The following is a 27,202-nucleotide window of genomic DNA, read 5'->3' as shown; positions in this document are numbered from 1 at the left end:
GGAAGATGACTGATGTACATACTCTTTTTTCAGTGTGATAAAAATGTAGGCGGTTTGTCAAGTCAGAACAATAATACTGTGACAATGAATACATTTTTAGTGTCTGTGATGTGTTTTGATCTAATTTTTTCCTCCTATTTACTAAAATATAAATATATTGACTATATTGCTTAATTACAAATTCTAGTTAAAAAAAGTTGTATTATGTTGACAAAACACAGGTGGACAAATGAATCTACTGGTACAAACCATCATTCCCTTTGGTTCCCTAAAGGAAAAAAAAACATGGAAATTAGTTGCAAAGTTTGCACAAAAAAAGGAAAGAAAAAGTTAATGAAAACAAATGACAATGAACAACGTGAACTAACATCAAGTCGTGATGAAAACATAATACCCCGCTGTGAGACTTACAAAATCTCACTTATCACTTCTGCAAAATGACATCTGCAGCTTGTGAGAATGATATGCATAAATCAACACTTATTTATATCACATTGTTTGCGTGAATAGCTGTTTACTCTTACAGATGCAACAGTGATTCCTCCTGAGAACCACATAGCCTAAAACATTAAAGCAACAATTTAACAATGCAACGTGCTGGATTGTTTTTCTGTTTATTGCCATCACAATAGACGTGAGGATTTTAATGACTGCAAAAAGGAGCACAAATGATGACTGTAAAAACATTTTAATACCCACATGTATTTCATAATGGCTTTACAAACATCAAAATTGAATGAGTTGTTTTTTTTTCTTTTAATTTTATCCATCATTAAAATGCCTGTGAGTCAGAGTTGTTTTCTTTTTTAATACAGTAACTGATGGACATTTCTTGATAGGCAAAGAAGCTAGCACTAGAGGCTCCCTGTAAAGGTAATGCTAGCTGGGTTAGCTTAGCAGGAGACTGTTTACAACCCATTGCCGTTTTGGTTCCTGTTTTCTTTGTAATCTGTTAGTTGAGTATGAATGAGGCCTGTGTTGCATTGGTTTTGCTTCAGTTATATCATCACCCATGAATGTGTAGACTATGTGTACTTGGTGTGACCTGTGTGGGGCATTTATCTAAATTATGTATAGTTAAACTAAATGTAGGCTGTCAGCAGATAATTCAATTGTTGTGGCATTTGGAACTACTGTAGCATTAGCTTAATTTGCTAATCAATTTTAATATAACATTAGCATAAAAGTGATCTGTGTAATTTGTGATGATATTGAAGTCTTACTGTATAAATACAGTACAGTACAATCCATACAGTATTTGCGCTGGATGCATGCACACAAGAAAATGTGGGTGAATCTGATCAAGGTGAATAAATTAACTAATACTGTTGCAGAGAAAACAGTGGTAAGATTAGAGAGCGGATGGAATTTCAGACACAGACAGAAAAAACACAGTTGGGTTAACAGTAAGACAGAAAAGAAAGCCAGAAAGACTGTTCAGAGAGCACTAAATGAACGACATAGGGAAATAAAGAAAGGAAAAGGAGATGCATAGGAATAAGGGCATAGTGGGAAGCTAATAGTAGTGTTTTGAAGCCTCTGTCTACATGGAAATGGTCTAGACACAGTGGGTCATCCACTTAACATGCACACACACACACACACACGCACACACACCCACAAATGCACATTTATTTCATACTGTCGGGGGGAAATGAGCCCTTATCTGGAGCTGTGGAGATAAGCAGAAGCAGTGGGCCACTCTGCTAGCCAGGCTGCCATTTTAGCTCCTGACTCATGTGCATGTCCACATGCACTTGCAAGGCTGCCTTCACACTTCCCTATTATATGGAAGTCAAAACAATATAAATATAGAGTGGAAATATTGATATTCAGATAATGTAGCACAGCCAATTTTGTTGTAATATTGCAGAGAGGTTATTTCATTTCATTTTGACTTACTATCTCTTCTCTCTCTCTCTCTTTTGCTGTCTTTCCTCTCATTCCTCTTTCATTCTTCATCCATAGTAATGATTAAAATAAATCCTCTCATGCTTGTAAGTTGGTCTGTAAAATGGAAATTCAGATACCCTATGTTCAAGGAGGACATTATGTGTTTGCTATGGCTTTTAGTAACTACTATAGGTGACCAAGAAATTGCAGCAATGTTGCCATTTCTATGCACAACTTATAAGAGTCTATAGTGGATAGAAATATAATGGATACAAATATTATTTTCTAAGGGGAATATATTATGTTTCTAAGCATGGATTACAAACATGCATTATGTAGGCCTGTAATAATGCTGAATAATATTTCTAGTAATATGGCTGGTGACACAGCATCAATGCCCTTCAATACAGTACATGCTTACAACGGGCAAGCAATTTGGGTAATATTTCTCATATTCATTTCAAAATTCACCATAATTTCCAGCTCCAGAAATTGGGCTTTTATCTCTGTGTCTGGCAATGAGTCATTAAGTCATTGAACCATCCCACTGAAAATTCACAAGGTATTATGCCAATCCATGGCGAGAGTGAGGAAATGAAATTAGACGTGTCTCTACTGCAGAATATGTGTGTATTAGTGTGCATTGCTGTGTGTGAATCATTGAGTGAAGTCACATGCGTTTACCTAATGGCTGCTAAAAAGCCAACCTGGCCCTGATGGATGGCCCCTGTGATTACAGAAGTGCTCAGTGATGCTGATTGATGTGTTTTTCCTCATCTTATAGACATATAACACTGGGAAACACAGCACAAACTACCTTCATTATGAGCCATTCCTGGATTTTCATTGCTGAATTTTCTTTGATATTCGGTTTTCAGATCTGCAAACTGCTGTCTTAACTTTGCTCAGTGTAGCTAAGGGATTTATCACCTCATCTAAAACTAAAACAGATGTTTTCTCATTGACTGATGGTAGGGATTTATCACTTCATCTAAAATTAAAACAGATGTTTTCTTACTGACTGATAGCTGGTTTCATAGAGACCAATATAGTTTTCAGGTATTCCTTTAGAGCTCTTGTTTTATTTATGCAGTGCAAAGGAGTCAAAAGTAAGTGCCTTGCTTGAGGGTAAACTGACAATTTGTGTCTTAAAGAGGTACTGCAGAATCTATTAAAAAGGAAACTGCAGCAATTTGATTTTGTAACTATGTCATTATATGTCAATTTTATCCATATCCATTCACACGTGCTTAAAGTATAAGAGTCAGGCTAAGTGCCATACAGCTGGACTGCTCAACACCGGCTTAGAATACAGCGTGCTGTGGCAGGTGTGCATGCCTAGTTCACTTACTTACATGTGGCTATTCATTACTTTTTCCCCAGGGCTGTGCCATAAATAAGCCATACTATCAAAAGACAGGGTCAAGATTTCAGGAAGTAAACAACTCAGTAGGCAGATAGGGGAACAACACGAACTGCACTGCAACACCCACTTCAATTTGCATTTGTCATGTTTTATTTATCCTTCCCTCTTTTCACTTTTCAATCGAAATAATTCCCCTGTTCCCACTCAAAAACTCTGGTGATGGAGTATACTGTTTCTCTAACTCCAAACTAAACGTTGCTGTCATAGAACTTACAATAGATTGCATTAGATTGATGTTTGTTTGTTTATTTATTTATTTATGTTTAGTTTGTTTTATTGAACTCTATTGGTGCTAGGGGTGTGCCAACCATAGTTTCCATCATGTTTATCCCTTGCATGTTACCGAAGGACAGACAAGACACAGGCATATGAGTGTGTCTTATATCCATGTGGCTTGTTTATTTTGTGCTCACAATTTATATGTTTGTCATAATTGTTGCTTATATGCATTTACTCTTACATGTAAATGCTTCCTGGAGAGCTTATATATGTGATACTGTAATTGTGAAACACATCCACATCAATCACAGTTATGTAATGTAATTTAACTTGTCATTTCCATGTGAAGACAGGTGATGCTACTGATTATAGTTGTTGTAAAAGTGAATTACAAAACATCATTTGTTGTCTGTGTTTGTTTGTATGTTTCCTTTTTTAAATATAGTTTATTTTTAACCAGTCTAAAACATACTGCTGTATTTGTCCTTTTGAACTATGCACTGTTCTCGCGTGTACATACTATTTTATGTTTTTCTTCTCCTGGCTTATTTGATACATGTGCCTGCGTCAAGTGTTTATATGGTATGAGTGCATATGACTTTGTGTCTCCTGCTGGCATTATGAATGGTAAGAATGTAAAGTGGAAACCTCTCTTGGTGGTGTTTGGCTGCACCGCTAATGTTTTATTGATTATACACGCTCACATTTTTACAAGCACTTAGAACAGCTGCTGTGCTGTAAATTCACCTTTAACAATGTCTCTCATCATCTCCTCTCACTGCGTATCGGTATCTTGTTTGTCTGCTGTCTGCTCCTCATCTCTCCCTGTCTCTGTTTCTCTTGCCCTTGGTGTCTGTCTACCTTTTTCATGTTATCTTTTGCCTTCTCATGTGTGTCCTGTCTGTCTCTTGTTTGTGAGTCCTTTCTATATTTTCCGCTTCACCTCCACCCCCTTTCCCATGTTTGTTCACCTACTGTAGGCACACACACACATTCACACATATCTGTGATAACAAGGATGGGTTACAGGCAGTGTGTGCGTATAGAGTCGGGTGTACATACACACATTCACACACTATGATCAAGGGCCGTATTGACAGTGGGATTGTAGTGATAAGAACACAGCAGTAGTTATTCTGTGTTATAAAATAAAGGTTAGTTGGCTCATCCTCAGAGAACCAGAAGATTACAAATGCCTCTGTTTTCTGCATGTTAAAAATAGAGAAAGAACAAAAATAGGGGCCACAGGTTTTGTGTGTGGGAGAGGAATCATATTCACAGTTTAGCTCCACATCCCCCCCTCCAGGCTGAAACAAGGATAACATACAGTACAATCTACCTGGCGGTCTGTTTGACTTACATAAATACAAACAGAAAAGCAGCATGTCATTGAATTTAGAGCAATGCTGGTAATTAGAATAATATTGTACATTATATTTAAACTCCCTGCACACCCTCACAGGTGTATTGATGCTAGCGAATGAGACCTCTGCTCATGTTTAAGGTGGGTGAAGCTGTGCTGGGAATTATGTGAGGTCACTGGATTCTTTGTACTAATGAGGATTATAAAGATGTAATATATCCCACCTAATAGGTTCAACAAAACTTAAAAGGGGGGTCAGAGAGATGTAAATCAAGCAGTCTGTTCATGCTCATGCATACACTGACTGTTTTCTTCTTCACTATCTCAGTCCACTATTGGTCAACCACAACCATGTCATCATATTGTGGTAGTGAACATGATTTAAAGGTAAAGACCTGCTCTTGACCTATTTAAAGAAAGTTAATCTACCAGGGGTGTAAATTAAATTATTGTATTTATTTGGTCAACAATACCTCAAGCATGATATGAAATGTTAATTAGATGGCAGGGCATAGAAAAGAAAACACTTTAGCTAAGCTTTGCTGTAAGTATTGGTCCCATAAGAGAATTGATCAGAATTAGCAAAGAATTTCACATTCAACAGTAACTTCAGGCTTTAGAAAATAGATTATCCCATATTTCCCTCTGCAGCATGCCCTCTGCTTCTCTGGTGTGATTGTGTTTTCTTCTAAGCATAAATCACGCCATGCAACTTTGTGTGTATCACAGTGTGCGCACGTGTGTTTGTGTTTGTGTTCAGATAGCTAAATCACTTCTCTTTTTTCCAACTGCCTCTCTCTCTCTACAGGGAAACCAAGCTAGTTTGATCTTTGAAGCTAAAAACAATATTTTATTGAAAGCAGAAAGCTGCACATAGATGAAGAAAATATGGTTAGGGACTTAAATAATGTGGTGCAGGGAAAAAGACTGGAACTTTATGATGCAATTTGATAGACATTGAAGTCTGTGTCAGATTGACAAAGAACATTTAAATGATAGAAAACCACCACAATTTTAACAGGTACAAGATGGTACAAAAATGCAATAATTTCATATTTTGATAAGCAATCAGATGTAACTGTACATTGGGAAGTTGTCATAATAGAAAATGGGACATTGGAAGATAAAATATTCAGTGGGGTATATATTTGTGCTTTTTAGATCGTTAAGTTGCTGTTTTATGTTATTCCAACTTTTCCTTTAATGTTCCCTGCATTTTTCGGCATTTCTTTTATGGTTACAATACCTGAAAAAGTGAAGTGTATGTTTAATCTTGTGCAAGTTCACAGAGTGCATTTGCTCCTCTTTTTTTTTCTTTTTTTTTTTTACAGTTTTTATCACTTGGTAAACCCAACCTAATGTCTACAGTGTCTGTTAATCTAACTGGTGTGTGTATGTGTGTGTGTGCGTGTGTATTGCAGCTGGCAACGTGGGACCCAGTTCATGGGTTGAACGGCACGCTGACAGATAGGAAATTGGAAAACAACATGAGAGGAGTGGTGCTACGAGTCGTCACTGTTTTGGTGAGTATAGCTGACCAGTGTGAATGCCTATGTTTTTTATTTATTATCTTGTGATTTCCAAACATACATACATAAAAAAGACCTGTTTACTAGTGCTGCATGTTAGACTTTAGCCTTTTGCTCTATTATAAATATGTCTAGTTGTCTAGTTTTGTGCCCATCATTCAGCTCTATCTCTGCTGACATGCATAGAGGGACACACTGAGAGCTTGTGTGAAGGAGCTGAAATAGCAGACAAACATTTTTGAGACAAAGTGCTTAGCAGTAGGTAGCAGTCAGAGAAGGCAAAACAAAAAGAAAATGGTGAAAAGGTGAGCTTACAAATGGACCGAGCTTTCATCATTTCATTAGCTTGGTTGCTGACATTTGACAGTCAGATGATAGACCACTGGAGTCTTGATGATAGTGAGACTCCATCTCTGCCTGTCTCGCCTGCAGCATCGATTTGAGTACATCCCATGAATGCTTTAAAGATTCACTGCTGTAAATTCTTCATATCCAGTCTTTGAAGTGAGAAGCAGAGGAGAAAGAGATAATGCTAGATATCTTTGTGGCTATCCCTTTTTTCTATCTTTAATTTTTTTTCTTTTTCAGTCCTATTTTCATCACCCTTAAAGGGAGAGAATACTGTATGGATTGGGTTTTTGAATATCTTCTTATTCCCATGTTCAGTAGGCTGGGTCCTATAGGCTGCACATTTATATACCTCTGGCTGTGTGTGTGTGTCTGTCTGTGTGTCTGTTACCTGACATGACTGATGCCGCACAAGGACAGAAATAGATAGAAATCATGTGAAATGTCCTGGGAATGGTTAGAGGGCACATCCATGTGTGTGTGTTTGTGTGTGTGTGTGTCTGTGTCTGTCTATTTGTCTGTGCATGTGTGTGTTCTCGATTCTGTTTGTTACAGGGAAAGAGACACTGTGCATGGTACTCTACAAGACCATTGCACCTTACAGACAGAAAATAGTTATATCGGAGCAAAAAAGGCCCAAGGCAACACAGAGCAATCTGTTCAAAAGGTCCCTTTAGAAGCCTTCACATCATGCACACACTGCTTCCTATGTGCGCACACACACACACACACACACACACACACACACACACACACACACACAAACACAAACATTGACCTGTGAAAGGATATGTTCATTCTATATAATCAGCCACACTGCTGAATAGTTATTGATTAGTTAATTAGCGATGAGATCATACCACTATTAGGGCCAATAACTCTAAATCAATGCTATTGATTAGCAGGCACTGTATTGATTATTAAATGGATGTTAACAAGGAGTGGGTACATCACTATAATTATGTGTTTATGGCTCTCTACAGTACTCATTACTGTAATGACTGTGACCAAAAGTTATATTTTGCAGCTGTGAATTGAAGCCTTAAACAGACAAACATTGCTATTGTATATTCTAGACAGGAATTAGATTTTCTTCAGAAGACTCTTTTGAGGGCACATTTTACTCAACATTCATGATTAGCAAGCTGCGAATACAGCCCCTACAGCCCACATATGCAGCCAAAGGCAGAGAATGTCTTTTTTTAGAGTTGAGTTCACATTTTTTGAGATCTTGAGAAAACACTCACAGTGTTTTCCCTAAATGAACTTGCAAGTTTTGCTTTGGATGAAGCTACACAGTAATCTACACAGTAACCACATGTACTACAATTAAAAATGCTGTGATGATTGGTAATGATTTAAGGGGGTGATTGATAAGGTTCCATTCAACTGCTGTTGTAGACACTCAGAAAGATACTAAGATACTAATGACTTTCAATAATAATCATTTATAGGGCTTATTTTTTGTAATTGTGGAAAGTTAACCAAAATTATTCACATAATATCGTTCTTAGCAAACTCTTTTCTAATTAAAAATACATTGCACCACACTGATTTTGGAAATCCCTGTAGAAAGAAAAAAACATGACACTTGAAGTTTTCCCTCCTGGTAAAAAGCTGTTTTGGATGAAACTGAGAGAGAAGACTGTCTTGTGTCAGTTTATGAAGAACACAGAGAGAAGCTAAGAAAAATTCTCTTAAGACCTTTCAAATGTCTGGTACATCCAGTACATTCTCAGGATATCACTAACTGTGCTTTCTAACCCATTGATTTGCAATTATAAATGCACCAATACAAAATGGCTGTGTTTAAAATGCATTGTGAGGCATCACAAATATTGAGCAAATTTAGGTTTGGGGAAACCTTGTGGATTGGGTTAAACATGCCACTTTTTTAATATTAGAGAGCCATTGTTTTCATGGTTACAATGAGCATGGATATGGTTAGGGAACAATAGTAGTCAGGATTTAAAGGAAGCACTGTTGACTCTCAGTAGGAAACAGGAAACAAACTGCAATTTCCCGTGTTAAAGAATGTACTGCGGACTTTGTCACTCTAGAATAACGTCACACTGTTTCATGTGCTCTAGGCGGATAAGAGCTATAATTCCTACGGCAGCAAGAGGGCTTTGTCACTTGAATGTCAACTCATGTTTTGGTTTTATTGGGGCATTTGCCCTCGTATTTCTTGGGAGAACAGTCTCCGTTATTGCACTGCACTGCTTGATGATTACTGAACTATGGCTTTACTCTCAATAACAATTGAAATTCAAGCTGAGCTGTACAGACCTGACAAAAATACAATTTAATGATTTTATTATATGGCAATAATCAAGACATGATAGTAAACAAAGAAGAGCAATGCAATAGCGGTCCCTGGCTGGATCCATTTTGTTTCAAGCCATTGTTGGTGTAAGGAAAAGTACCATTTGATCAACAGAAGCACAGGAAACAGCACAGACTTATGACTTACAGTATGATAAGGTTAAGTGTGTTCCAGCTGAAAAAAATGGTGTATCTTTTGGAAATGTTGGAAAAAGGGTGAAGAGAAAATCTGTAGGGCAAGTATACATAAATCATAAGTTCAGGATTTATCCTTATCTGTTGTTTTGTGATACTGCCTATCCCCCATCTTTATCAAACTGAGACTGAGGGGAAATTCATTTTTGTAACAATATGAAATCTAATCTTCTACAGAGACTGGCAGGGCTTTTCAAAATACATTTTACAGACAAATCCACAGTGTTTTGAAAATGCTCACTGTGCTCCAGATCACCACACAACTTTGTCATTCCCAGCATTCCCTCAGACGGCTCCTCCGATGCCATTACATAGTCTTTGTGGAAAATTACTGTTTCTTGTCCCAATCATGTCTCCAAAAACACCCGAACAGCACTGAGACAACATGTGGTACTTCCAGTCAAGAGGACACAGGGGAAGAACTTGTGCCAAAGGAATTAGTGTTGAGGAAAGACAGGAGGACGAGGGATGATGGGAATGAGAGATGGAGGCAATATTGGAAAAAAGACAAAGAGGAGATGGAAGAGTAGCATTGGTGGATGTAGAGGGATGTGAGATAATATTGCAAGGATGATGAGATGGAAGTATGGTAGCCTCGATGGATGAATGGATGGAAAGAGACGAAGAGTCCTAGACATATGTTGAGGGAAAGAGGGAGACATTGTGGTGTGGAAAGATACCAAATGGTGTATATCACAGCTGGTGATGAGTGGCAGGGAAAAGGAAGAGATGGCAGAATAACAACAGAAAGAAAAGGGAGAGGAGAGATACAGATTAGCGTCACAAAGCCAGAATCTCCCAAGGTAATTTTTTCGTTACAAGATTTTAGTCTGGAAACCATCGACTCAGTATTGATTGAGCCCAGCAGCTTAAAGTCATACCAATCAGTAAAAGCGTTTAGATGCTTTCATGACTCGTTGCTTCTCAAAAGTCAAAACTCTGAAAAACTCTATAAACCAGATGTTATAGATTGAGCATGTTGCTACAAATACATGGACTTTTTATTTGAATTCAGATTGCTTGAGAATCTTATTTTTCCTTGATAGTTTCAGAGCAATTTTATCCAACAGCCAGCATGTTTTACAGGCTTAAAAAATAATATAAGACCAGTAACAGTACAGTATGTGCACCGGTCATCCAGGAACAGTTCATGTTGATGTCTACTGTAAGTGAAGGAGGAAACTGTCATGCATTGTACAGCCAACTCGAAATGACACCTGTCTCAAACAACCTGTGCCCTTGCTGCAGAATAATGAGCAAAGCTAAAATCGTGGGTTGATACTAGAGAGACATGAGCTGCTTTTATATATTCTGCTCCCTTAGTCCTTTACCTAGAGTACACCATAATCAGATAAAATACCAAACATGCTTTCAGCACTTTCAAACACTCCCACCCCCACATACAAACACCTACACAGAGTTGCACATGCACAGTGTTTTGCCTTGTATTGATTTTCTGCAGCTTTTTGTTGTATATTAGATGGTTAGCTTGGAAACTTGTGTGGGTGGGCATGTGTGTATGCATCTGCAGTACATCCATGTTTACAGTATGAGTGTGCATGCATGCTTGTGTGTGTGTGTGTGTGTTTGTTCAATGTGTTAACAGAGCCTACTTGAAAAGCAAACAGGGCATATTGAACTAGAATTATTATTGGGAAAACATGGAGAGAGAGAGAGAGAAGAAAACTAATGATGGATAAATTCAACATGTTTTTTAATTTGTTTTTCAATTTAATTTTCAACACCATAATTTGTTACATTATAATTTGAATCAATATACTGCTAAGTTAAACCAAACTTGGTTTTACTTCATAAAAGTCATCATTCTTTTCAAGACTATCAAACCAACCTCTATTGCTGATTTGTTTTCAATCATTGTCCCCTTTTATTGCTTGCTAAGAATATACCAACCATCTAGTTTGATTGACAGGTATATAATGTATTAGATTCTACAACACTCCTGTTGCCATACCATTCAATTAAGAAATTGCAAGGGAAAAAATCCTGAATACACCCACACAACTTTGAACTAAAATAATATTTTATGTAACATATACTGTGTGTGCTGGCAAAAGCATTTTCTATGTGTTTACATTCACCAATTATCTTCTAAAAATGTCAATGTAATGCATGATTTACCTCAGAAATGAGCTTCCAATGTGAACATTCACCTTAGAAATGTATTTGGAAGTATAAGGGTCTGGGCCTGGGTTATTGTTCCCCTGAACTACTATATGTGCTAACATTTTCAGCACCATGTTTGTTTATAACATGTCTGCATAGGGATGAAATCAGTGGCACTTGGGGGCATTCAGAATGGAGGGTATGTGTGTATGGCTGTATGTGATAGTGGGTGTTCTGGCCTTGATTGATGGGTGCTTGTGGTTAGAGAGGGACTTGGCATGCATGTCCATTCACCGCCTAATAGCTTATTGAACGGCAGCAGCTAGCAAGGATTAGAAAGCGCCAAGTTAATGCGTAGCATAGCCTGCATATGTGTGTATGTGTGTGCTTAATGTGCAACCAGTATCCAGTCAATAACACACACAGGCCCTCATAAATCTACAAGACATATTGGCCTAAAACATTTCTCTAATCAATAGGGATTTATTAAAGAAGAGTGAGGGAGAAAGGGTGTGTGTGAAAGAAATGAGCAAAAAAAAATCCTCAATGAAACACTCAATTCAAGTACAGTATATAAACATACATTTTGTATTTCTTCTCTAAGATAAATTCAACACTAGCTTGCTGCTCTCTTTGATAAAAAGTATCTTGCTTTTCCTTGTGCTGTGTTCACTTAATCGTTTGAAATGTCAGAATTGCTGGATGTCATTTAACCACAACAGGAAGCTGCCCTTTAGCTGCCATGGAGATATTGATAAACAAGAGGTTCAACTGTCCCAAGTGTATTTAAATATCAACCAATAAAAAACAAATCTAGTGAATTGCATGGTGTGATTATTGATTTCAAACATTTAATGCACTTGAAAATGATGAATTGATTATACAGTTGTTGTTTTTTTTTAAATGACTGAACATGGTTCCCCTATGTGAATAAGAAGAAAGCTAGAAAAGGAAAAGAAAGAAAGGAAAGGGAACTTCAAGAGCTCTGCCAAAACAAAATTGAAAAAATTGAAGGAGTACATCTTGTTTTTGTTCTCTCAGAATCCCAAATGCACAGTCAAAAAAAGTGCTTAGCTATGAATATAAACAGGTGGGCAGATTTTAAGTACAGCTTGTTGTTGCATCTGTTTTGGTATATTTATCAGCGTGCGGTTTGTCTTCACAACGAAAACAACAGAAGGCAGAAATATTTCCGGTCAGAGCATTGTATTTCTATCATACTGGTGTCTCCTATGGCATTTAGTTTCCTGCAGTTTTCACATTATTGATGTGTGAAGTAACTGCTCATGTTGGGTAGTCTATGGAGTTGCTGTCCATTACAAGTACTGTAGAACAATGCTTTAATGAGTACATGTACTGTGGCACATTTCACCCACAGGGATGCAATTTCACCCAAGCTGTGACATTCACATGTCAGAGGAACGACATATTAAATTGCTCCCTACTGCAGAGAACAGCAATACATAGTGGGAGGTAAGGGTGGTAAGGTAGCTTTTAAAGGCAGGGATGTGCTAGTGAAGTGGAGAATGACTAGCAAGCACTGCAAACCCATGTAAAACATTTAGCTCTTAAAACATGAAGAGGCTTTACAGGGGATTCAGACATCTGTCCAAGATGGGTTTTTTTACAATTTAAACTCCACATGACAGCACACATAACCACATAACTTACAATTATATCAGCAGTGTGAATAACAATGTGTTGAAAATGGAAAATAACTGTTTTTGTATGTGTACTGTAGGCTTTCAACCCTTAAGATGATGGTTTGTGGTGGTATAATGGCCACTTGAGTAATTGGAAGATTTAATGCTTGAATGACTAGTGTATTGATTGGCTGATTGACTGACTTACTGACACTCTAATTGATTTTTGCCTTCTAGGAGGAGCCATTTGTAATGGTGTCTGAGAATGTTCTAGGAAAACCGAAGAAGTACCAGGGCTTTTCCATTGATGTCCTGGATGCTCTGTCCAACTACTTGGGCTTCAAGTATGAGATCTATGTCGCTCCAGACCACAAATATGGCAGCCTGCAGCCTGACGGTCAGTGGAATGGATTGATGGGTGAATTAGTCTTTAAGGTAAGCAGAAAAACATTTACACACATGCACACACAGAAACACACCCATGCTATACAAACAAATACAAAAAACAACTTTATTTAGGCCAACACACTAAACCAATACACAAGGAGGAGAAACATGCATGTAAGTCATCACATGCCATCGACATCACTTACGCTAAGTAGGACTTTAGCCTCTTTCAGCTTAAGTACAGTATGTACACAGTCGCGAGAAGTGAGAGAAATAAATATTTAAATTGGGCTATCTCTGGCCTGAGTTCAACTTATTTCAATTAGGTAGAGATTTACACTCTCATTTCTTAACTGTAGCAAAATGTATTCTGAAGTGGACCAAAGAGGGACTGACCTCAAAGATGAGTAGATGTGATATTGCATAGTGGAAAAAACACAGCATCTTTCAATTAATTTGACTAGCTTCAAGTATCTTCAAGTATTTGATGCATAAGTACTGGCAGACACGTCTGTGATAGTGGAAAAGTAGAGATGGTGTTTCTCAAGAGAGTGTGAAGTTGTGAATGTGGATTCGACAAAAATGGTAGATGTGGGCAATACATTTGCACAGTTGTATGATAACTACTGTAACAGGTGCCGTAGCCAACAAGTTAAAGTTTGCCCCACCTCTGTAGTCCAATAGCATGACATGCACCTATGTGTAACTTTTTCAGTAGCTACTATCAAAAGATACTTAAGATTTAAAAATGTTTTGTTTTGGTTATATAAGACAAGTATCCATCTTTGACTGCTGACGGCAGAAAGAAACAGAGGAAGACATAAAGAGTGAAAGATCACAACACATTGTATTTGTTAGAGAAATAAAACCAAGCAAACCCATGGAAGCAAAGCATCTACATTTACTGCATTTATCATTGTTTCTTATACCTTTTATTTTCTGGGGCCTTGGTTCCCTAAAACATTCACATTGAGTGTTGTCATGTTGAGGCCCACCAGCAGTAGGCTTTGAGCTCCCCTTAGTCCCTTGCAATCACATCATTGTTTTATTCCCCAAATGATTTATAGACTCCTAAAAAAGGCTGAAATAAAATGTGCTCAAAGTAATCACAAAATTCCTTTTAACACCAGAACTAAGGAGAGAAAAGATATTAGATATAACATTGTCACCATTTACTGTGAGATTTTTAAGCATAGTAATAATTCATGATAGCTTCTAAAATCACCTCAGCGTGTAAAGTATTCTTTGTAATTGTATATACTAACTATGCCAGCATAGCGGAGGACAACATATCATGTACCCTGAAACCAACTTCCATTGTGTTACCTTTGAGACTAATGGATAGTGTCCATGAACACCTCATTGAAATATCAATCCAGTCATTTTTCTCTTGTGAACACATACGATTTATTTTAAACTCATTTCAAAATGGTATTTAGTATGGCATTTTGGGAACTCTAATATTAAGTGTGGTCAGTCATGCAGTCAGAGTTGTAACATATAATTGATAGAGGTCAGTGCTACATTTTGTTGATACAAAATATCCCCTTAATTAAACAGTATAGGGTACATTAATTAATTACATGGAAAAAAAACCCCAAGACCAACAGAGGTTGATTCTCATTTACAGCAGTTCAGCCATTATCATACAGTTTTATATAGTAAAGACTAAGATGGTCTTTAATTAGCATATCCCACTGTTTATGTGTGTGTGAGTGTGTTTGTGTAAGTGTAAGTTTCTATCTATAAGTGTGTGTGCACCCTTTGATGTCCTCCTGGACTTTTACTAAGCTTCTGCACATTTTGTTCATTCTCCAAAGATCAAGGATGCTTTTCTTTTCTTTTTTATCATCAGCAGTGTTTTCTCAGAAGTTTTTAATGCATTCACTTCATTATTTTCTTTTGGCTGTGTGTCAGGCTTGAACTGTGTGTCAGCCCCAAGACTGGGCTCTCCTTCCCTTGACCTTGAATACTTGTGTGTGTGTTCAGCATTTGTATTCCCCCCAATGAAACAGCTCACAAAATGGTAGAGAAATGCTTTGAGCACAATGCATATTTATGTGGACACAGACAAGCATAGGCTGTAAATAAATTGAACATGCAAATAATTCTGTTTTCCCCATCAGTCAGCAACAAGGTTTATCTCTCCAAAAACCCAATTATACCACATAATTATGACCCAGAGTGCTCTCTGGAAGTTTCCATGTTGACTGACCACAACAGTCAGCAGGGCAGTTCATCTCTACTCACACACACACACACACACACACACACACTTGCATGCATATCGTTGTGTTGTCTCAACCAACGGGCATCCTGCAGGGTGTCTCCTAATATTCTTCTTATGCAGTGTAAGTGACAATTTCTGCACATTTAAGCATTTTGTTTCCTCACCCGACTGTGAAATTAGCAGATTTTATTTGCCTACAGTGGATTATCATTTTTTGTTTTTGTGTGTCTGTGTGTGTGTGTGTGTGTGTGCAGATGTGGTGTGTGGCGCATAAGCATGCAAGTGTGTGTTTGTGAGTGTGTAATCCATGTGTGTGTGTGTGTGTACAGTGGCTCTAGGGCTTAGTGGTCGCCTAGAAAATCACCTAACTTGTTCCAGTCACTTGTTTCTTGCAACAAAGAAAATCTCATTATCGAACCAGTTCATATTATGTGTCCTCTCTCGCACTTGTATAGATTTCAAACACACAGGCACACGCACACTAGAGCATCTTAAATCCTTGTTATGGTACAAGCAGATGTCTACAGCTGCTAGCCAAGCACTGGGGACTGAAAACATTTTAATTAGCTATCACTGCTTCTACGTTTAAGTGAAACTCAGCCTATTTTTCTTGGCAGCCATGCTCACTGACACCTTTTTTTCCCCAAGTTAAATTCTTCACATGTATATAATTACAGCATTTGTGGTCTCTTAAACTCCAAGAATTCAAAGTGATGATAAAGGTATTAAATGCTTGTGGAGGAATGCTGACACAAAAGCAGATTTTAACAGCTGTATGTATATGTTTATGTAGATTGACTTGCATTTAACACATACGAGATTGGTATCAGTTTACAGATGATTAAATCTTCAGTCTCCATTTGTTACTCCATCACAACACAAAATATATAACATAGCCTGAATATCCCTGTCAGCCTCTGCAAGAAGAAATATATTGTCTGAATATATAATAGTACTATTCTTAAAATCAAAAAGTCTGACCCAATATCTCCTTACTTCATTTACATTGACAAATCATTCATTGAAAGTGGAAACTATATAGGTGAATTCATACTCCCTTGTTTGACACATGGTGTTAAAACCAGCTTGGTATGGTCATTGGTAAAGCTTTCACATCATTTTCCATCAATACCCAAATGTAAGTGACTGGAACTGGGAAGATCATGAATAAACAATTACAACATATATCTAGAGGTTGATAAAAAATGATCTCACTGCTTATATTTTTGCATTTACTTTAGAAAAAAACAAACATATTGTTAATATTCTCAGAACATTTTTTTCATCTACCGACACAACAGATGTTTCCAGATAATATTTAAGTGTCTTTGTATTTAGTATTTTTATGATACATTTAGATACACATAGATGGTAGGAAGAAAGAGAGGCAGGACCTAAACCAATTACCTATCTCTGGGTTCAAAAGTCCACATTTTTCCACCATGTTGCACACCTACACATTTTCACAGTGTTGATACTTCAAACTCTTCTCTTCCCCTCCGCCTCTTCCAGCGAGCCGATGTGGGACTTTCTGCCCTGACCATCACACCTGAGCGGGAGAGCGTTGTGGACTTCACCACACGCTACATGGATTATTCTGTGGGTGTTCTGCTGCGTAAGGCTGAACGCACTGTGGACATGTTTGCCTGTCTGGCGCCCTTCGACCTGTCACTGTGGGCGTGCATTGCTGGCACCGTGCTCCTTGTTGGCATTCTGGTGTACCTGCTCAACTGGCTCAACCCACCCAGGCTACCTATGGGATCAGTGTCCTCGACAACACTGTACAATTCCATGTGGTTTGTGTATGGCTCCTTTGTACAACAAGGTAAGTAAAAAAGGCATCATGTAGATAATGTGCATGCGATATGTTCAAAATTGGTATTTGATTTAAAAACAAATATGCAATTGTGAATTGCAACATTACATGTAGACAGTGAACAAGAACATTTTGGTGTCACATGATAAACGTAAAAATTATACTCATTATTTGTCTCAACATATTCATGCTGAAATAAATTAAATGCTTCCCCAATCAACAAATATTTTATACATTTAACCAAAACCATGATGATTCCCTTATCTCACCTTAATCGAAGTTCTGGCAGACTGAACCTAACCACACCCAGGCCATATAATGTGAATCCACATCTTTGGTGTTCTGCACCTTGTATGCCAACCATTCACCCTGACTGTATGCATTTCATAGTGCATTACAGAAACATTGCTTCTAGTATACTAAAATAAATGTTGGCAAGGAACATCCACCCAACAATAATGTTCTTTCCAAAATGTATCAGCCAAACCAACTGGTGGCATATGAGTATAATTCTGTATATTATCGTCATATTATATTGTCACATGATTCGCTATATGTCTACACATACATCGGCGTGAGTCAATCTGATGATGCAGACATGTTGTTTTCTCTGTTGCAGCCTTTTAATACAGTTAGTCAAATTACCAGGATTCCTGAATTATTTGTTCCTTTTTAAAGTTTATGATTTATACCTCAACTGGCGATCATAAGATGCATATTTAGAGTTGTTGAATAACATTTTAGGGATTTGGACTTGTAATATATCACGCTACACTTGCAGGGTCCCTCACACAGATAAAAGATGGATGGATAATGGCTGGGGAGGAATTGAAATAAAAAATATGATTGCAAAAGCAATATAATGTCAAAAAAATGTAATAATAGCTGTCCTCTGGGTGTCATAAGTGTGGATTGAGCTTTTGTGTTTGAGCACAATAGTCAAATGAGAACAAAAGGGAGGAGACGTTCTGCTCCACATGGATTGTGTTGAGGATAATGACCTCATTGTGGTTATCTACCCCAAGATTTTCCACAATTCATTGGGCCGTCCTCAGGTGTGGAGATTAGACAATTGACACCTAGGGAAGGATTTACAGTAAATTTCATCAGTGCAGGAATAGAACTGTGACAGGGAAAGGAAAGGGCAAGGGAAACAGGAGAAAAAATAAGATGACATGAATGAGTATGTGTATTATGCTTGTGTTCTTTTTGAGTGGTTCCTTGAGTAGCCATGCATATATTAAGTGTAGTATGAATAAAAAGAGACCATGAACATGACTTGAACATTTGCTTGTAGGCGCATTCTCATGTGTGTGATTCAGTGGTTTGCAGTACTATAAATAAATAACTGCTATTTTCCAGTGAGTACGGTGTACTCCTCTTATCATGCTCTGGAACTCGCAATAGTTCATTTTGTAAACTACATGAATTATGCAAATTTTGGGAGGAATGATTTTCTTTAAAAACATTGCCTGTAAAACATTTCAGGCCCTGAATAAGCAACTGATGAGTATTCTACTGTTTGGTAAATAATCCTCCATCTTGTGCTGCAGCTAATGGTGGTAATGATGATGATGATACATGCTAATTGCTGTTTGATATTCGCAATCGTTTCTCTTTTTAGCTGTAATTAACATTTTAGTCATGGCATCATTAGAGGGGAAAAAACTGAGAGAGAAAGAATCTAATTTTTCAAGAGTGGGTCCTCCTTTTTTGTGTGAATATATTGGTGTGTATGGTTTGTGCTGGGTATATATAGTGTGTGTAAGTGTATGTTTGAGTGTTGCATCAGGTTCTTCCTGTTCATGTGAGAGGAGCTATGTTTTAGTCACGGGTAATTCGTTTCTGATTTGGCTTGCCAGAAATATCTCTCACAAAATTAACTGAGCCTGAATGGTCTAGCTGCAAGGCTAAGTGGGCTGACCTTCACTAGCTTTAAAAGTCACCTGCAATGTGGATTTACTTTTTATGTCAGCAATCATTTTGTAAAGAAGACATCTCCACAGGCACCCAGAAATTCAATTAAATTAAATTATAAAATTCAACTATACTTTAATTGACAAATGATGAATAATTTGAAATATAGGTTCACAAAAGGTTTATAAAGTAAGTGGAAAAAATGTCCAGCATATACATCACACTAGCTATTTCATACAACTGTTCTCTTACGCTCACAGCACCTTTATTATGTCCCAGACCTTTGTGCTTTACCCTGAAATTTTACCCTCAGGGAAAATTGATTCAGATGCAAAGACACTCACACACTCACAGCAGGGAGAGCTGAAGTTGAGTGATGAGAGTAAAAAGTCAAACATGACACCATAATTTTGCTTTTGGCTGTGTCATTATGACTGCTGGAGAGAAACGGGGAGGTGTAGAGGGATTACACTGATTTCTCTCCACCTTTCTCTTTTCTTCTCCTCCTCCCTTCACTCTCTGACTATGTAATTTCTTCCTCTGTCCTTTACTTTCTTTCCACTGTTCTGTCTTATATTTCAATTTTCTCCGTTTCATCTTTTTTGTCCTTTGGTCCCTTTACTCGAACAACTTTTCTTCTTGTCTCTGTTCATCCTTCTTTCTTCTCCCCATGTTTCCCTTTCTTTACACCCCTCCCATTCCCTCTTCTCTCTGTCATCCTTCCTTTTTTCCTCACACCTTTGCTCCTTCCCTCATGCTAATTAGAACTACTAAGCTACCTGTGTGTGTGTGTGTGTGTGTGTGTGTGTGTGTGTGTGTGTGTGTGTGTGTGTGTGTGTGTGTGTGTGTGTGTGTGTGTGTGTGTGTGTGTGTGTGTGTGTGTGTGTGTGTGTGTGTGTGTGTGTGTAAGAGAGAGCGTGTGCACACTAAGGCCAACAGAGGCAGTGGTGGGAAAAATGTCTATACTCAATAAACTGTCTAATTGGTCTCAAGGAGAGTGAGAGAGATAGACAGAAGGAAAGAGAAAGCAGAGAAGAAGTAGTAGAGACACAAGTAGAAGGACTTTATTTGACAAAATCTGCTATTTTGAAACTAACTTTGTTAACCGCTACATCAAAGGCCTAGTAGAAATCTTGGGATTTGGTTTTATTATTCAATGGTAAAAGAACAAAATAGTTAACAACTGTCCACAAAAATAGCTTTAAGATGCACAGCAAGAATACAGAAAAAAATAAATATGAAGCCTACTAATCCCATCTGCATACATAACAACCTCAGATTAGTTATCTTAATTGCGAGTCTACATAAATATTGGCAGTAGGCTGTGACTGTTAACCTCCAGTCTTTGAAATGACTGGATATAAAAGTATTCAGCACTAACTTTACAAGCATCCATCAGGTACAGGATATAAGAGGTGTAAATATAGCACACTCAATCAGAACAAGGTCGGACAGCACATTAAAAAGCCATATTGTACCATTCTGAGTGAGGGAATTGCAAAGCTCAAGTATAGTTCTTGGTACAAAACATCATTAAGATAAAATACAATTTTGCATTTACAAGCAGCACATAGGTAGCCGCTTTCTGTGTGTTGAATACCAACTGTGAAACCTTACTTCAACTCAAAAACAGTGAGTGCAGCAATATCCATCTTTTGGCACCCACCTGTCTTCTGCTAAAAGCAAGCGTTTGTGGATGATCACAGAAACGTGAAATAAGAACTGGAGAATGTATGAAGGTTATCTGTGTAGAGGGGGGTAGATGTGGGAGAGAGGATATGATTTGAAGAGTATGTGTTTCCCAAAGAGATTAATGTTGAGCTTCAGCTGGGTCAGTGCTGGCCGTGGCTAAGGTGGAGCCAGGAAAGAGGAGAGTCAAGGCCCAGATGAGTTATTACCACGTCCCATTATCAGAAGAGTCAAGCAGACAACATTAGCAGAGTGCAGGGTATTGACTAGCTGGTATATAGAGGTTGAGCAGGCCATGGCCTTAAATGTCGGGCATTTGCACTCATTCTCTCTCTTGTACACCAGGGACCATATTCACAAACATTATGAGAATAAATGATTCATACATTATTCCAAAAATTCTCTGAGCAACTCCGAGCAAGGAAGGGACAGAAACACTGTACCTTAGTGAGGTATTGTGATTGACCCCATGGTTAGGTATGACTTGTTATTATGGATCCCACTGCTTTTCTTGGAAACACCTGCCCTACTCTGCCTCTGATTGATTCACCCTTCATACCTATAGCTAACCAACCCAAGCAACAAAGGCAACAAGTACTAGCCAGTCAGAGGCACATTGCCAAAAAATAAATGGGATCCCTAATAATGCAGGTATGATTCATTCTTTTAAAAGGCATGATTGGATGAGCAAAAAAAGTAATAAAAATGCACTCTTCGTGATAATGGGCATAGAATGGACGGTGAAATTGATAGGCCTTGTCATAGAGTTTAGTCTCTATTAAGACATGGTGTAATTATAACTGCTGCTAGTTATATATATGTTAGTTCACATTTATTTCAGGAAGCCTGCAGCAGCTTGAATGAGGTGTAGGGAGTGTGGTCAGAACAAAAGTTGCAGTACCTTGGAGTGCCCTGATGGTCGAGTAGTTAGAGAAAATGCCGCAAAATGGCAGCGTCCCTAGTTTGAAATTCATACAGTCTTATGAAGAAGTGTTCATAAGACTGTACCTACTTCACTCAATGTTGCAGATAACTGTAAACCAGCACGAACAGAAGAATGTTCTTAAAGCAAAATAGCTTTTGTGAGATTGACATATATTGTAGAGGAAGGAAAAAGGGGGAAAAAAGTTTTTATTACTTTATGAATATGTATATGTTCATCTTTGTCCTCAACACATTAGTGAAAGGACCTTGATCAAAAGAAAGAAAACCTCAAAGTGAAAAACATAATTCTAAGAAGAAAGAAAAGAGGACAAAACACCAGGAAGCCAAAGTATAGCAGTGAAAGGAGTGGATAGACATCTTCTTGCTACAGTATGGATGATGTTTCTGGGCTTGTTTTAACAGTAAGCTCAGGGTATGTGGTGCCCTCAGGTGTGCTTGGGCAGTGTGTTTCACAGCTGGTAAGCATGTGAAACAGATTACATTTTCAAACTCCAACAACTGCGATACTTGTCTTTTTAGAGTCTTTTTTGGTGCTCAGTAGTACTCTCAGAGAGTGAGAGAGAGAAGAAAGCTCAAGTGGCCAAATGGACTGTGAACTCTGTTGTAATTGAAATGCACAAACAAGCAACGGAAGTTGACAGTCAAAGGAGTCATCTCTGCTGACGAATAACCTGTGTAGGAGGGAGGCACTGTTATGCAAGCCAGACTAGCAGAGAGAACATTTTCAGCAAAGAGAGACATACAGCCCTGTTCCTCCATCCCATCTCCTGTTTCAATGCCCTCTTGTATCCCTTTATCTCTCTCACCATTTTCCCACTTCCACTTGCCCTGTCATGACTTCGAAGTTTTGCCAGCAGTGTTTTAGGGAAAGTAGAACAGTCAAAAGCAAAACCTTAGTTTCACGTTCAATATTTGTCTTCTCAGAAGTCTTTCCTGGTCATTCTCTTTGTCACAAGAGACAAAGGGGAGGGGGGGGGGTGAGTATAAGTATACAGTGTGTCATCTTTGCATGCATCAGCACTGTCAGTGTGACTGTTGCTGTATCTCAATTAGGGTGAACTTTGTGGGAAATATATACACAGTCACACATGCATTAGAATTATTTGTTTTCACTGTATGAAAGCACACAAACACACACACACACACACACACAGAGTCAGGGCCATAGGCCATAATGAACACTTTCATCTTTCCATCTGCTGCTCCAAACATTTCTCTCTCTGTTCCCTCTTTTTTTTATTTCACAAAGTCTGCACCTCCTTTTTTTCCCACTGTCCCCTGCTGTGCATCTGTCAGTGTGCGTGAGAGAGAGAGAGAGAGAGAGTGAGAAAGAGAGATGAGGAACAGTGTGTATTCTTTTCCTAGTCTTGTTGAAAAGCGATATAGAAAAAAAAACTAAAAACTATTGTGTCTGTTTCCTTCCTCCATCCTTTTGTATTTCATCCCTCCTTCACTCATTCTCCAACTCTCTCTATACTTACTGCTGAGTTTTTGCCATGTGAATAGTGTTCACATTCAGCACTCCCCTCTCCCTGTCTTGCTCCCTCTCTGTGTCTCTTTCGCTCCATCATTATCTCTGTTTCTGCTGTGCCATACTGCTGGGAAAGCAATGTTATCATCATTTTCCTGCTCTCTCCTTCTCTTTTCCTCCCTCTTTTCCTGTCTTTATGACTTCCTCTAATCCATTATCCCACTCTAACGACCCTGTTGTGCTGCTGTGAAGTGGACCCAACTTTAGGAAGCCCATGCCTCCTGACTGTGCCCCTCTATCTCTCCATCTATCCTCCCTCTTTTCTTCTTCCTGTCCCTGTCACAGTCTCTTTCTGACTACAGAGACGTGCCACTGCGAAAAGAAACCGTATCTCAGCTGTTCCATTAAATCCATCTATCCTCTGCTTTTTTTCTTCCACTCTCTGCTCTCTTGTTTCTGTCATAGTTGCTTCCATTCCTTCCTCCTCTTTCTCTCCATTCTCAGGGATCTCTGTTGCCCTCCCTCTGTCCACTTCTTTCTTACTGCTCACATGGGATGAGGTCTGGCTATCAGTTTTTCCACCATGTAGCTTTCATACTTGCTTTCATATTCTGCTCTCCATACAGCCTACACTTTGTGTCCAGTTGTTAAACTTAACTACAATACTAAAACACTGCTTACATGTTAGTGCATCTGTAATAATAACTCAACAATATAGCTTATAATAATATTATATTCTGACAGGAGTCATTCTGCATGATAAGTATTTTACCTTTGCTTCTTTCTCTTTTCATCTTAATGCTGAGCTTTGAGTTGTGATAGTGTGCTTTTATACTATATTATTGCCATTTCTACCTGCCACAAATGTGACAAAGCACATGAGCTGGCTCAGGCAGCCCAACTCGAGACACCAGCTGATTCACATGGCATACTCCTCTTACTGTAACATATATCCAACATGCCCTTAGGGTGCTTTTAGACAGTGGGCAGTTGGATGGGGGGGAGGGGGCAGTTTTTGATGGCTCAACTTTTTAAACGTGCAGCTTGATATGTGACCATAGCAGCCATGGAAACCACAGTGAGGTAAATGCACTGGGAAATGATATAGGTAGGTGAGTTTCCTGAATTATACACCTCTTCCCCAGCAGAAAACAGACAGATCAGTGAAGAGAAACTGTTCTGGTGCAACATCAGCTTCAAAGTTTGATGGTCTGATCTGGGACAATTAACAACATTTATGGTAGTTATCAAAACTTAATGTTATTTGTATTTTATTGCGCTGGGTGGGGAGGGGGGGGGGCTTGGTGGCAGCCAAAACCAGCTATAAACACAACAAAGATTTATTAGGACTGTTCAAATTGATATGGTGAACTTGTTAGCAAATGGCTGCTTGTAAATTCAATCATAAATAAGCATTTATTTGAAGTTTGTATCCACCTGATGAATATAAGTTTAATATTCACTCTACTTTTCTCTGGTCTGCTCTCCACCAACTTCTCAGAGAACATTTAGCTATTAGCTGCTAAATGCTCCACTTTGCACACCAGCTAGCTGCTAACTTTAGCTATCTCGTGTTTGGCACTAAGCAAGTAGAGTACAGTGGGTTTCTAAAGCTTTTTTCACTTAAAACTGGAAAAGCATAACCAGGCTGAAAAAACAAAATAATGAATAAAAGGATTCTATAAATCTCCATAGAGCTGAGGGAAGTGCACAGTCAGGTGACATTATCACCATCACTATTTGTTATTCTTTTCACACAATAGTCAAGTGATTATTGAATACTTCCTATACCACAGTCCAGTACAGTTACAATAATCTTTCATAATGTGGATGTGGATTAGGTGGCTAAATATTTGTACAAAGTCTACAAAGGGTATTATTATTATTGCTATTATTATTATAAAGGGTAAGGATAAATTCTAGGTGTTTAAATATGTGTCCATACCTTGCTAAAATAATCGCGAATATGACATTTTACAATTTCAAATGCTACAACAAAGTAATATTCAACAGTTTCAGTCCTTGTACTAAGAGGCCTGCTAAGCAATTGAAACATGGAAATGTGCCTCCTGTCTGTGTTTTAATTGTCATCATAGAGCAACAGATTTGGCCTTCAAAATTAATTATCCTGCTTCTCTCCTGCTGGTAGAGACGTGGGCTGCAGCCAACAGCTAAGATATCTGTCGCATATTACTCAGCATGCTTGTGTTACACGTGTCAGGGTGTAATGTATGTGTTGACTCTCACATGCTGTTAACGCCTTTCTCACTTTCTCTCTCTTTTTCTTTCTCCATCTTAAATATTTAATTAAACAAAAAAAATATATATATATGACTAACATTTGCAGAGTTAACTGATCTTATAATAAAATTACAGTATGATAAGTATCCTCACTTGTGTTTTTCTGTGCAGACTGTAATGTCAATAGATCCTTTGTATATCAAAGCAAATTCAAAGCACACTGAAATTAGATAGTCTTGTCTTCTAGCCAGATTCTTTGACAAGGATGTCAGAGAAGCTGCATCTAACAGGGACAGCAATGAGGAGGATAGCTTAATTGTAACACAGGCATATTTATTTTGGGCTCTGTTGTTAACTGACAGAGATGGTGAACTCAATTTATTTTCCAGTGAATGTGTTGTAAAGGCCAGGCTTTGAGCAGAATGCAACTGGAACAAATAATGGATTTAATTGCTGCTTGATGTTGTTTTTTTATTATTTTAATTAGTTTATGTTATGAATCTATTAAACTATTTTAAAAAAAGAAAATAAGAAAACACAGTAGCTCAATTTGTTGGATAAGACTCTTTGTAATGTCAATACGACATTCAGAATGATGCAACCTTCGAGTAGCAGTTGTCAGAAACACAATAGAGACAAAGAATAGATTCATTGGTGGCTATTGTTCATCAACAAAAGCCATGGCAACTGATGGAGATCTGGTTTCTCTCAGTAACCCTCAGTGAAGCCAGATAATTGCAAGATTTATATGATCATTTATGGTAACACGGCATCCCCCTCTCCACTGCCCACAAAACTCCAAAACCCCTCAACCAGACGGAAGAAGAAAGAGAAAACAGAGGAACAGGAGATAAGCCAGTCAAAAGAGATAAAACAGTGGGAGAGCTGAGTACTGCACACCTTGTTAAGCATCTTGTTAGTGCTCAGTTAGTCATTATGGTGTCTGCTGAGGCTGGACTAGAGTTTTGGAAAGCAAGACAGAATAGGTTTTCACAGTGGTCAAACAAACATGAAAGCTGGTGTTTTAAATGGAAATAAATGCACTGCAAGGTGGAAAACATATGATAACATACTGCTCTACTTATTACTTCAGTCTTGGTTTGGCACCCATAGTGCTTGATGTTTAAAAGCACAATGTGTATTCTAAATGCTAACAAGGGTTCACATTTCTTGACTCCTTACTTACAAATCTATGAATTTGTAAACTACAGTGCTACTCAAAAGTCTAGTCACACCTTCCCATTCACTTGAATGAGAAAACATGTCCAAGATTTTGACTGGTACTGCATGTGATTACATAGTTTAACATGTGGGTTTCTAAATGTGTGATTTCTATTCTCTGGACAGTTGTTGGTATTTAGTCTTGAGTGAGATGAATTAAGTGTCTATATTCTGGTAGACTGATTGGACTATATTCGTTTTATCAAGAATCCAGTGCATC

At 38.1% G+C, this 27,202-nt stretch overlaps 1 protein-coding gene across 1 annotated transcript in view; it reads left to right on the top strand.

Moving 5' to 3' along the window:
- grid2 (glutamate receptor, ionotropic, delta 2) overlaps positions 1-27,202 on the top strand; it is a 537,845-nt gene that overhangs the window by 408,724 nt on the left and 101,919 nt on the right. The window contains exons 9-11 of the mRNA XM_053326218.1: positions 6,323-6,424; positions 13,303-13,500; positions 17,195-17,507. Of these exons, the coding sequence (XP_053182193.1) occupies positions 6,323-6,424; positions 13,303-13,500; positions 17,195-17,507 (613 nt within the window). The remainder of the gene's footprint in view (positions 1-6,322; positions 6,425-13,302; positions 13,501-17,194; positions 17,508-27,202) is intronic.

Source organism: Scomber japonicus, chromosome 9, assembly GCF_027409825.1.
Source record: "Scomber japonicus isolate fScoJap1 chromosome 9, fScoJap1.pri, whole genome shotgun sequence".
Taxonomy (NCBI): domain Eukaryota; kingdom Metazoa; phylum Chordata; class Actinopteri; order Scombriformes; family Scombridae; genus Scomber; species Scomber japonicus.
This window is presented reverse-complemented; position numbering and strand designations above follow the sequence as displayed.